This window comes from Culex pipiens, chromosome 1 (assembly GCF_016801865.2).
Source record: "Culex pipiens pallens isolate TS chromosome 1, TS_CPP_V2, whole genome shotgun sequence".
NCBI classification, from domain to species: Eukaryota; Metazoa; Arthropoda; class Insecta; order Diptera; family Culicidae; genus Culex; species Culex pipiens.
Genome location: NC_068937.1, coordinates 114,654,596 through 114,666,691, shown reverse-complemented (window position 1 = coordinate 114,666,691; position 12,096 = coordinate 114,654,596). Strand labels below are relative to the sequence as shown.

General features: G+C 45.6%; 2 protein-coding genes across 2 annotated transcripts; both read left to right on the top strand.

Annotated features, from left to right (window-relative positions):
• The first annotated feature begins 470 nt into the window (after window positions 1-470).
• Window positions 471-2,768, top strand: LOC120427172 (uncharacterized). Its single transcript, XM_039592032.1, has one exon. It carries the CDS (start codon window positions 471-473, stop codon window positions 2,766-2,768), a length of 2,298 nt encoding a protein of 765 aa, XP_039447966.1.
• A 229-nt stretch (window positions 2,769-2,997) lies between these two features.
• LOC120427149 (zinc finger protein 808-like) lies at window positions 2,998-6,565 on the top strand. Its single transcript, XM_039592007.2, has 3 exons — window positions 2,998-3,212; window positions 3,286-4,114; window positions 4,175-6,565. Exons 1-3 carry the CDS (start codon window positions 3,187-3,189, stop codon window positions 6,392-6,394), a joined length of 3,075 nt encoding a protein of 1,024 aa, XP_039447941.1. The 5' UTR covers window positions 2,998-3,186; the 3' UTR covers window positions 6,395-6,565.
• The last annotated feature ends 5,531 nt before the right edge of the window (window positions 6,566-12,096 follow it).

Here is a 12,096-nt window from a genome sequence, read left to right as displayed (position 1 = left end):
AAAGAGGTTTGCATTTGCCGCTACAATCAAGTTTCGAGTAGGAATCGTGCAATCGAGAACGACAAGGCAGTGCTATAGAGCTAATAATTTATTTATTATTTTATGAATTTACTTTAAACTACAATTTTTACCTTTTTTTGTAAAACCAAGAGGTAAACACACAAAAAAATCGAAGCCTCTTGCATCTTGATTGTTTCAAAAATAAGCTCCTAACAGTATTACCCAAAAATAGGTATAGTCTCACAAACGTGTAGTACACGCGCACCGCAAGTTCCCTTTTTGTTTTGACATTTTCCTGCGTCAGCACATTCCAGCGTGCGTCAACATGAGGGGGTGGCGAGGCGAGGGAGGATTGAAATCGGTGCATCTCGCTCCGAAGAACGAAGAAGTCCTCGGCCCCGGGAGAAAACAAGATCTCCTACGACGTTTTGCGACAACTTCCCCTCGACCTGCAGCTGAAGATCTCCGAGATGCTGAGCCGGGTGTTCGTGAGTGGGGAAATCCCGCCAAGGTGGAGAATAACGGACGTTAAACCCATACCAAAGAAGAACGCGGATCCGGAACTCCCAAACTCACGAAGGCCAATTGCCCTCATGAACGTGGAGATCAAGCTGATAAACGCGGCGGTCAAAAACCGGCTCGTGGAGATTGCAGAAATCAACAACCTCATCCCGGAGCTCTCTTTCGGTTTCCGGAAAAACAGGTCCGCCTCTACGTGTGTTGCGTACGTCGTCAACTCGGTGCACGAAGTCAAAGAGAACAACGAGGAGGTCATCGTAGCTTTCCTAGACGTAAAAATGGCTTACGACTCCGTCAACACTGGAAAACTGCTGCAGATTTTAGCTGAGATGGGGATACCTAGGAAGCTGGTGGCCTGGCTGTACGAGTACTTGAGGCATCGGGTCATGCGACTGGAAACTGAGGAAGGAGTAATAGAAGAGGTCGTCTCGGAAGGGCTTCCCCAGGGTTGTCCGGGTGCGCCGATCATGTACAATCTGTACACCGCGGCCCTCCACAAACTCAGCGGCGAGTCGTGCAAGCTGGTCCAGTTTGCGGATGACTTTGCGGTAATCGCGAAGGGAGCATCACTTGAACTAGCCGAGCAGCGTCTGAACACGTTCCTGAACCAACTAGCCTCCAAGCTGAGAGAGCTCGATCTCGAAATAAGTGCCCCAAAATCGGCCGTGATTGCGTTCACGGGCAAGCGCACCGATCACCTGAGGTTCAAAATTGAAGGTCAAGCAATCGAAGTCGTCAACACTCATGTCTATCTGGGCTTCACCATGGACCGGGCGCTCAGACACCGAAAGCACATTGAGATGGTCAGAGACAAAGGCGCGGAGAAACTTGGCCTGGTGAAGATGCTGGCTAGGAAAGCGGATGGCGCGAATCCGGAAACGCTGATCAAAGTGGGGAACGCGATGATCAGAAGCAGAATGGAATACGGTGCTTCCACCTACGGCAATGCGGTGAACACACACCTGAACAAGCTTCAAGTGCTCCAGAACTCGTACATCCGAGTGGCGATGAAGTACCTAAAGAGCACTCCGGTCCACGTACTGCTGGCAGAGACGGGGCAGCTACCGATGAAGCTACGGGTCGAAGCCTTAGCCAAAAAAGAACTGATCAGGAGCCTGTATCACCGAACCCCACTGCTGAAGATCTTGAGCGGTACTTTGGACAGAGAAATTCCAAACGGATCGTACCTCACAGAACTGGCTGACAAGCACGTTGACCTCGTGTACCAAGTTCACCCAGCCGACCGAGCGATTTCGAGAGAGACAAGGATGCGGTTCTTCACAAACTTCAGTTTGCGAGACGTTGTCTTCGCCGACCTCGGTGAAAAAAAAACGAAAAAGAACGAAACCAGCAGAGAGCAGTGGCAGCAGATTTTCAACGAGGTCGCGGCGACAAAGTACAAAGATCACAAAAAGCTCTACACGGACGCATCCAAGTCAGCTAGTGGCACTGCTCTGGCTGTTTTTGACGCTGAGGACAACACAACAACTGCGGAGAATATCAACAACAACTACTCGATCACGAACGCGGAACTAAGGGGAATACTGGATGCAGTGGTGCTGGCTAAGAAGAAGAAATACAAGAAAACCGTTATATTCACTGACTCAAAAAGCGGGTGCCAAAGCTTGACTAACAGCAAACTTCTACACGAAAACTTTATCATCTGGGACATCTACAAAGAAATCGAAAAGGCTCCTCGAGGCGCGATTAAAATCCAATGGGTTCCCAGCCACGTGGGAATCCGTGGGAATGAAGCAGCAGACGCAGCAGCACAAGGAAAATGTAACGACAAACAGACTGAGTTTATGGGCATAACGATGGGCGATGCTTGCGTCGCCAGCCAGAAGGAGATCTGGGAGGATTGGTCGCGAGAGTACAAGACAGCTTCTGAAACAAAAGGTCGATGGCACTACCAGCTGATGGAATCTCCAAGCCCCAAGATCTGGTTCAAAGGCCTCCTGCTAGGTCCCGCCCAGATCAAGCTGTTAAGCAGAATCCGCAGCGGACACACACTAACCAAAGATCGACGAGCGCTGTGGCGCTTAGAGGATGACAACCTGTGCGAACTGTGTCTTGAAGTTGAAGATCTTAAGCACTCACTATATTACTGCCCAAAGTACAACAACACACGTAGCAAGCACCATGTACTGGAGTACATGAAACCTTTGGAAGAAATATTAAAAGAACGCTGTGAAGAGAGCATGAAACAGATCTACAATTTCATCAAAGAATGCCGAATCCAAACATAACCAACTCAACCGACGACGCAAAACTCTGACACAAACCAACAACAACTAACAAGCCAACGGCGGCCAGATGGACCAACTGTGGTCTTAGCCTGTCTTTTGACAACCACAAAAAAAAAAAAAAAAAAAAAGAAATCGGTGCATCTTTGCACCGCTTGCTGGTGTGGCGACGACGACCATCAAGTCATTTTGGTTGGACAAACAACACACATCGGGCGCGACGGGGGGCAAAGAGCGCTGCTGTCCAAGCAAGAAAACAACACATCAATCGGACACTTCGCGCATCTCGCCAGTGCTGGAAAGAGGAAGAAAAAGAAGCCTTCATCGTAGAATGCCGTGCATTTTGAAGTGGGTTTGAGCTGTTTTTGGTGTCAGGTTTTTCGAGGAAAAAGTGCAGAAAAGCGCGTTGCTACCTGCCCAAATGGACACCGACACCATTCCGGATGTGTAAGTAGCGATTATGGTTGGGGCTCTGCGGTCCACTTGAAGTGTCTTGTTTTTTTTTTCTCACTCCCAACAGTCCCAATGATAATCCGGAGACGTACTGTCGGCTCTGTTTTTCGGGTTTCTACGTGGAACCGGTGTACCCCCGGGATGGGCCACCGCGTGACGCGTTGTTGGACCTAATCTCGCAGCACGTGGACATTCACCTGTCGCCGGATGCGGACCACTCGTGTATGGTGTGCCGGATGTGTCAGATGACGCTGGAGAGCTTTCACAAGTACCGGACGCGCTGCCGAGCGCTGGACGAAGTGCTGCAGCGAAGGCGTCTCGAGTTGGCCGAGTTCCGCGTGAAGGAGGAACCCGCGGAGCAGCCTGCGCCGGTTCGGGGCTTCGAGAGGGACACGATTTATTGTCTGAGTGACAGCGATGACGACGAGTGTGGTGGCGGCGGAGATCAAGCAGGGGAAGAACTGGAACCGGAGGACGTGTATGAAGAAGTGGACGAAGACGAGGAAGCCGACGAAGAGGATTTGATCCGGGGCGATATGCTCGTCAAGCCGGAACCTTACGGAGTGGACGGACGAGCGGCAGATTATGAAGAAGGTGGTGGAGTCGGGCAAGAAGAGTACCGGGAGCCACCAATGCTTATCCGGAAGAGGGAACGCGTTGATACGAATGAGGTGGTCCTGTTGGACTCGGATGAAGAAGATGGTGGTGGTGGTGGTGGTGGTGACGGCGATGATGGAGAAAGATCGATGGCTGCATCTACGAGAGCAAGCAGTGAAGCACCAGGGCAGGCGGATGATCCTGAACCGGACAGGGCTTTGCCGTATGAAGTCACTGAAGATGGCGCGTACCGGTGTACCATCTGTAAGGAGTCGTTCCGTTTGATGAAGGAGATCAAGGTTTGTTAATTAAACTATTAGTACTCACTACGTTGTTAACGGGCACGCTTCTCTTTCCAGTTGCACATCCGCAAGGCCCATCCGAAGGATTCGCTGATTTACTCGTGCAAGCATTGTCCCAAAAAGTTCTGGGACCTTAGTGTTTTGCGCGTTCACAACCGCTATCACACCATGGATTTCCCGTTCACCTGTGATGAGTGCGGGGCCAAGTTTCATTTGAAGGAACGGATGGACATTCACGTGGCCAAGTACCACGACAAAAACTCGCCCCAATATTCGGAAAAGCGGTTCAACTGTCCGCTATGTCCGCGCATTTTCATGCAGGAGCAAGGCCGCCAGAGACACATTCGCAACTTCCACGAAGTACGGCCGGACACATTGGAGATGGAGAACAGCCCGCTGCCCAACAGCTTCGTCTATTACTGTGAGCCATGCGAGGTGTCGTTCGAAACGCTGGAAGAATCGCAGGCGCACATTGCCGAGAAGCATCCGCGCGAGGAAGGGGAAGAAGCGGACGCCAATCCAGCAACGGTGGTGACCAAACGTTGCAAGTGTCCAGACTGTGGCAAGCTGTTCCGCAGCAGAACCGCTTTCAGGTCGCACCATTTGTCGAACCATGTCAGCAACATGCCGGTGGTTTGTGATGTATGTGGAAGTGGATTTTTAAGAAAATCACAGCTAATTCACCACAAAAACCGCTGGCACGGCGAGAATGCCAGGAACAAGGGTGCATTGGAACGCTACAAGTGTGATCACTGCGAGCGCTTTTTCATGCGGAACCAGGATCGAATCAGGCACGAACAGATCATTCACCAAATTGAAACTCCGGAGAAACTGCCCGCCGTCTGGGAGGGTCGCAAGAGTAACTTCCCCTGTTCCAAGTGTGACCGGAAGTTCCCCACGATGAAGACCATGCGAATTCACTTTTCGCTCAAACATCCGGATGTTGCTGTTCGATTCAAGTGCACTGTGTGCTCTAAACTGTTCAAACACAAGCAAACTTTACGAGACCACATGACCAACCATACCGGAGAACAGCCTTTCTTCTGTTCCGATGAGCAGTGTAACGAGCGGTTCATTCGCAAGAAGGATTACGATCGCCACATGCTCGACTTCCACGGACCGGATGATTCTGGCGATGAGGAGAAAAAGAAACGGTTCCCATGTCCGCACTGTCCGCGGAAGCTGCTATCTCGCGTGGCGCGGCTTATGCACATCCGGCACCATCACAAGGACGTATCAGAGTCGGCTTCAGCAGCCAAGCAATTCCTTGACGATCTTCCCAAAGATTCGAATCAATGCACATACTGTCCGAAGGTCTTCAACAACCGTAACACTCTGAAGCTGCATATGATGAACCACATGGGCAAACTGCCACATCCGTGTGATCAATGCGACGCCAGCTTTTACAAACCAACCGACCTGCAAAAACACAAACTTCGTTACCACCCCGGAGGTTCTGCGTTAAGTCTCGCCAACCGTTTCAAGTGCGCCTACTGTCCGCGTGTCTTTGTCCGGAAAACTGGCCGACGCTATCACCAAACCGTTTTCCACGGCGTAAAGGCTCCTACTCGAAAGGGCGCTGGCGCTCCTTCTCGCGGCAAGGCCCGAATTAAACCCGATCCGGATATGGTTTATCCGTGCGCACTTTGCTCACTCACCTTCAAGTCCAGCACGATGATCCAAGAACACCACCAACAACAACACCCGGACCAGGAATTGTTCTACAAGTGTCCCCATTGTCCACATCGCACCGTCAATCGTCAAGCGTTCCTTTCCCACATTCGACTACATTCCGGTGGACCTCGTTACCAGTGCAACGAATGCACGGCAACGTTTGATCGCAAAATCTCGCTGGTCACGCACACGAAACGCTACCACGGCACGGAATCCAAGAACGGAAGCCCAGCGGTGGCCATGTTTAAGTGCTCCGTGTGCCCGCGCGAATTTATGCGCAACCAGGATCGCGTTCGGCACCAGGTGCAGATGCACAACTACCGCTCCAAGGCAACCGCCGACAACGACGAAAATCCGGGACCTTCCAAACCGGCCGGTCGGATCAAAATCAAGCAGGAACGCATCGATCCGAAGCCAGCGGCGGCATCGAGGGACGGTTTCAGCGTGTCCAGTGACGTCGAGGAGGAAGCGGAACTCATTACGGCGGATAATGATCACGTCAGAGGTGAAGCAGAAGAGGAAGTGCCATCGGTGCCGACCATCTCGTGCGTCGTGTCGATCAAGGAGGAAGCGATGGCCGCGAGACGTGACGCGGAATTTTAAGTAATGCTGCCGAAGGCAGCGAAAGAGAAAGCTATCCTAAAATATATAAGGTACTTTGACGTCAACATTTCAGACAGCGCTATGTTACATTTGAAATGTGTGGTCGATCTTGCTAAGCAGATGCATTTATTCGAGAAATTTTATTAATAAAATTGTGGCATTTCAGAGCGTTCAGTAGTGTCCTCGACCGTTGCGAAGTATCACTTCCATTTGGTACATTTGAAACTCCACTACCAAAAACTACCTGAGAATTCAGTACAGACAATCTAAAATTCTTTTTTTTATTTTCAAAGAGGTTTTACACTTTCGTGCATTCTTCTCTTCAAGGTTCTGAAACACCTTCAAATATTTATACCGTCCCGCCCGTGTGGATCAATCGGACCGCGCACTGGACTCACAATCCAGAGGTTGCTGGTTCGAATCCCGCAGCGGGCGCTCTAAAATTCTTTGTGTAAATATGGTTATCCGGCGCCGTCGCTCCGTGCCGTACTCTCAAACACTTAGGAGCTCCGATTCTTGGTAGAATAGTCGCCGCCACAATTGAAGCATTTCGCATCGATGTTCTCGTTGATTGTTTCGCAAGCTTGAGTCTTGTGCTCACCTCCGCAGGTTGCACTACGACTCTTGATGAAACAGTTCCTTCCACCATACCCAAACTGCAAACAGTTAAAATGTCGAAAGTTTAACTATTTGCTACCCGATTTTATTCCCACCTAATTTGCTCTCGAGTTTGCCCCCGAGTCTCCCACCGCGCGTAGCAAAGCAGGTATCAAATTTGATCTCAAGTTCATCTGTAGAAGAAAAATATGTGTCGGTACCTGTCGGGTACTCATTTTCTGATACCCGACAAGTACCGGCAAGCCAGGGGGCAAAGTTTTGAATGCGTGTTTCGGAGATTTTTATATGTCTGCTCTATGTATGATATGTATGATGTAGGTATGATTCAAAAATTCAAAAATTCAAAAAATCAAAAATTCAAAAATTTAAAAATTCAAAATTTCAAAAAATCCAAAAATCAAAAATTCAAAAAAATGAAATTCAAAAATTTTAAAATTCAAAAATTTATTTTTTTGAAATTTTTGAAATTTTTTGAAATTTTTTGCAATTTTTGAAATTTTTGAAATTTTTGAAATTTTTGAAATTTTTGAAATTTTTGAAGTTTTTGAAATTTTTAAAATTTTTGAAATTTTTTAAATTTTTAAAATTTTTGAAATTTTTTGAAATTTTTTTGATTTTTTTGAAATTTTTTGATTTTTTTTTTTTGAAATTTTTTAGAATTTTTTTGAAATTTTTTTGAAATTTTTTCAGATTTTTTGATTTTTTTTTGAAATTTTGAATTTTTTAAATTTTTTTTTTAAATTTTTTTCCGTGCATAATTCCATTTGAAGCGGTAGCAAACAGACTGAATACTGGGTAGCAAAGTGAAATCCCGAAGAACTGAGAGCAAATTTGCTACCGCGACAGGTACCGCGATGGGGTTGACGTCGGGTGCAAATTAGCTTTGCTTCGATGTTTGCACCCAGCGCTGGAGATGCACTTAGGGCATCTCCACCGCAGGGACCTAATTGCGTTGCAAAGCTAATTTGGCACCCGCGTCAAGCCCACCGCGGTACTTGTGTGAGAGCTAATTTAGGTTCGAGTTCATCCGTGTTCATCCGAATCTAAACAAAACTCAGGTTAGCTCCGGGATCTACCGGGAGCAAATCGTCTGACGGATTGTTTTTTCAAGCAAAACAATGTAATTAGGCCAATGTGAGTTTGTAAACAAAGAGTTTATCCTGCTCACGTCAGTAAATGTTTACATTAGGAGTGATGATTGATTTTTCGGTTTCAATTCTTCGAGTTTGGAGATATTTTCCCTCCTGTGCTGCAAGTTACGTATGAAAAATTACTTTTGACAATCTGGGGCGATGCAGTTTAGTTTTTTAGGTCAGATTGGGGCTGTGTTTGATAAATTTTGGTCAACGCATTGTCGATCAACTGCCGGACATGCAAGAGACAAGTCATTTGTATTGAGTAAAAAGCAAAATTCAAGCAAAACATTTTAAATAAGCCAATGCGGATTTGAAAACATGCAATCCTGATCTTCTATTCCTAATTTCTTGAATTCTTAAATTATTGAATTCTTTAATTCTTAAATTCTTAAATTCTTAATTTCCTAAATTCTTAAATTCTCAAATTTTTAATTTCTTCAATTTTGGAATTCCTGATTTTGAATTAATTTTTTTTATTTTTGATAAAAATAGTGTTTTTGAATGTTAGATTTTCGGGTTTTTCGTAAATTTGTATTTTCGAATTTCTTAATTTCAGAGTTTTAAGCTTTTGGAATTTCGACTTATAATTTCTGATTTTTTTTTAAATTGTTGAGCTCTTGAATTTATAAATACTTTAATATTAAAATTATTATTCAATTCTGCATATTTTTTATTTTGAATTTCCAAATTTAAGATTTTTTATTATTGAGTTTTTTAGTCAGAAAATAGATATTTGTATGATAATTGTCAAGTTTTTTTTTCACTCTGGTTTACTTCATTTCGATCCCGTCCGTGTGGATCAATTGGACAGCGCACTGGACTCACAATCCAGAGGTTACTGGTTGGTGGCCGACATGTGGGCCGACAGCTATAAAGACAACTTCTTTTTTAACTCCATTTCGACCAAAAAACTATATCTGTCCTTTTAATTTCAAAATTCTGCATTTTGAGATTCGGCGGGGATTTTCAATATTTTTATATCGAAAACAAGATTATTAAAACGTTTGTGATTTTCAGTCGCATTCAAAAAGGAAAATTCCAATTCTTCGTTTTTTTCATCAGAACATATTGCAAACAAGCGCCGCGGGAAGAAACGTCAAACGCCACTTTTCGTTTTTGTTACTTTTTAGCTGGGTGCAGAATAGTTGTCCGCAAAACGGCCTCAATTTAGAACTGTCAAAGTGGAACCAATTTACTGTTTGAAAAATGACACCAAGAAGTGGCAAGTATTGTAATCGATCTATGATTTATTTTTTTCAGGAATAAAAAAGTCGAGGGCGTCGAGCTTTTGAGGTATTTGAAGTCAACAAATTTTGTGAAGGTAATTTGTCGCTAACATTAGATAAGCGCTATGTCTCACGCAAAACCTATGTTTATGATGTTTTTTTGAAATGTTAGTGACGAATTATCAATAGCTATGAATGGCACCAGCTAAATAATATTGAATAAACTTACTCCGATATTATCACTGCGCTTCAATGATACAAAATCACGGAACTTCCAATCGTTTGCTCTACAGATTCATAAAATTCCACCCACTTCTGACGCAATTGTTCGTCACGTGGAAAACATAGATTGACTCTTTTGGCCGCCCATCATTTAGTCTACGAACAAAAAAAGCGCAAAGCACTTATTTTTTCAGCGAAAACTTTAAAATCAACAGATCCAAAATGTTTCAAAACAAGTCACTTCAGCAGCAAAAAATATGTCACGCTTGAGCTTGAACATAGCCTTCTGCTTTGTTTATGTTTACAGCTGTAGTGCAGTTGTATTAGTGAAGAGCAGTAGGGATCATTCGGAAATCACGTTACGCATTCTGTCTTTTCAGCACCCAGCTTTTTAGTTGTGTACCGCTTAAGAAAAATCTTTTCCTGGCCCTTTCCCTGACCGTTTCTGGGGCGTTTTTTTTTCATATGGTGTTTTGCGTATCACCCTTTAGGTACGGTACAACTATTCAACAACTATTCTTATATTAAACATAGGTGGCTGATTATTTTTTATTCAAAAATACAAAAAAAATTAAACTCAAAAAAAATCAATTAAATAAAGTCGTTTTGAACCAAATTACTCATTTCTTTAATATTCATGAAAGTTTGATAATCAAAATAAATGCATCTTCAACCAAAACAAATACAAATAATTCAAAAAATCGCTGAAAAATTTAGCCACCGGCAGCTCGGGGACTTCTCGAGCACCTATCTTGGCTACTCGACGGATCCCCGATGAACTTTTTCTTCGCTGAATGAACTCGAAGGCTAATTTAGCTTTAGCTTTGCTACCCGCGGTGCGAAAGTTGGGGTGCAAACATGTCGGTAGCAAATCGAATGAACTCTTTTAAAAATTTGAAAATGATATTTTATTGATGTAAGCAAACAATTAGGACATATAATGCAATTGAAAGCATGTTCTATCATACAAGAACATAGTTTCATTGATTTTGATCAACAAAGCGTGTTGCGTTTAGAATTTTTGTATCCAAATTTGAGTCAAATTAAATCTAAGCAAAGACGAGCGCGCTCCAAGCAATCATTGTTTTGGCCAAAATGCCGAAGTGCGTCCAAACGTGCAAAAGAAACTCACCACTTCGCTCTTGCTCGCGCTGTCAAGCTGCCCGCTAAGCGCGTCGCTTGTGAAGAGAGGGAGAGAAAGGAAAAATCTAAGCAGCTCGGGGGTCGAGGCATCGTGCACAACCACGGCTCGGCCATTGCTCTCTCGCCTGGTCCGGCGGACGGATCGTCCCGTGACGGCCGGCAGGAAAAGTCCGTAACCTTGAAATCAAAACCGCGTGTGTGACCAGCGGCTGTCGCGGAACAACTTGGCGTCTACGATCCGCAGCCAAGCTCGCGGGGCAACGAAACCGGCAGCCAACAACGCCGGATTGGACGTCGCGCAAAATAACGGGACTGCGGACCGGAGGAGGAAACACCCCCAGCACGAACGGGGTAAGCTGCAAGATCTTCAATCCGTGGAATCGAAAATCACAACGCCATTCCACAGGGTGTTTTTGACGAGGGCGAACTCATCCCAGTCGGTTTGGATATCGGGCCGCTTGCGGAAGCCCGACAATGGTCCGACATCGGGTCGACACGTGGAGTTTAGAGGCGGAAGGTTCGGGGAACGATTCGGGCTGGCCCGTGCGGACCGGTCAAACCGGTCAGAGACAGCGAAAGCTGCTGGAGTCGGCGTGTGGCTGCGCGGCACGATCGGGGACCGCGGAAACCTGGTGGTCGCCGGCGGAGAATGCGGAAGAGGACGCGGAAGCAGCCGCAGAGCGGCGCACGTGGAGGATGCTGTAGCGGGCGAGCGTGAGTAGCGAGGGTGAAACGAAGAAGAGCGCAAAGAAGAGCGTGAAGAAGAGCGCGAAGAAGAGCGCAAAGAAAAGCACAAGGAAGAGCGCAGAGAAGAGGGCAACAAGAAGAAGAAGAGTTGTGGGTAGAAATTTTGGGTTGAATAGATGTTTTTGCTCAAAATAACGCCTTTTTACTTCGCCTTCAGCGATCAGAGTTGGACGAGAAAGATTTCTTTGTTACAAGCGGCTAAAATTGGAAAATGAATAAATTAGATCCCCGCGGTGGGCTTGATTCAGTAGCCAAATTAGCTCCCAGCGGTGCGGAAACGTGTATTAGCTACGGAGCAAAGCTAAAACTGGGGATCCAACCGATAGGTTTGCCACGCAATTAGATCTCTGCGGTGGAGATGCCCTTAGAATTCATACCCCATTTCTGGAGTTTTTTTGTTAAAGGTCCTATAAACCAAATTTTCATTTTTTGCTTTTTGGGTGTTTTTGAATACCCCTGACTCAAGGCGGTTCTAAAAACACCCAAAAAGCAAAAAAATAAAATTTGGTTTATAGGTCCTTTAAAAAAAAACTCCAGATTTGTGTTTCGCGGGAAGAAGTTATTCCAGATGGCGGTCATTAGTGACATAAACTTAAAAAAAAAATTTGCA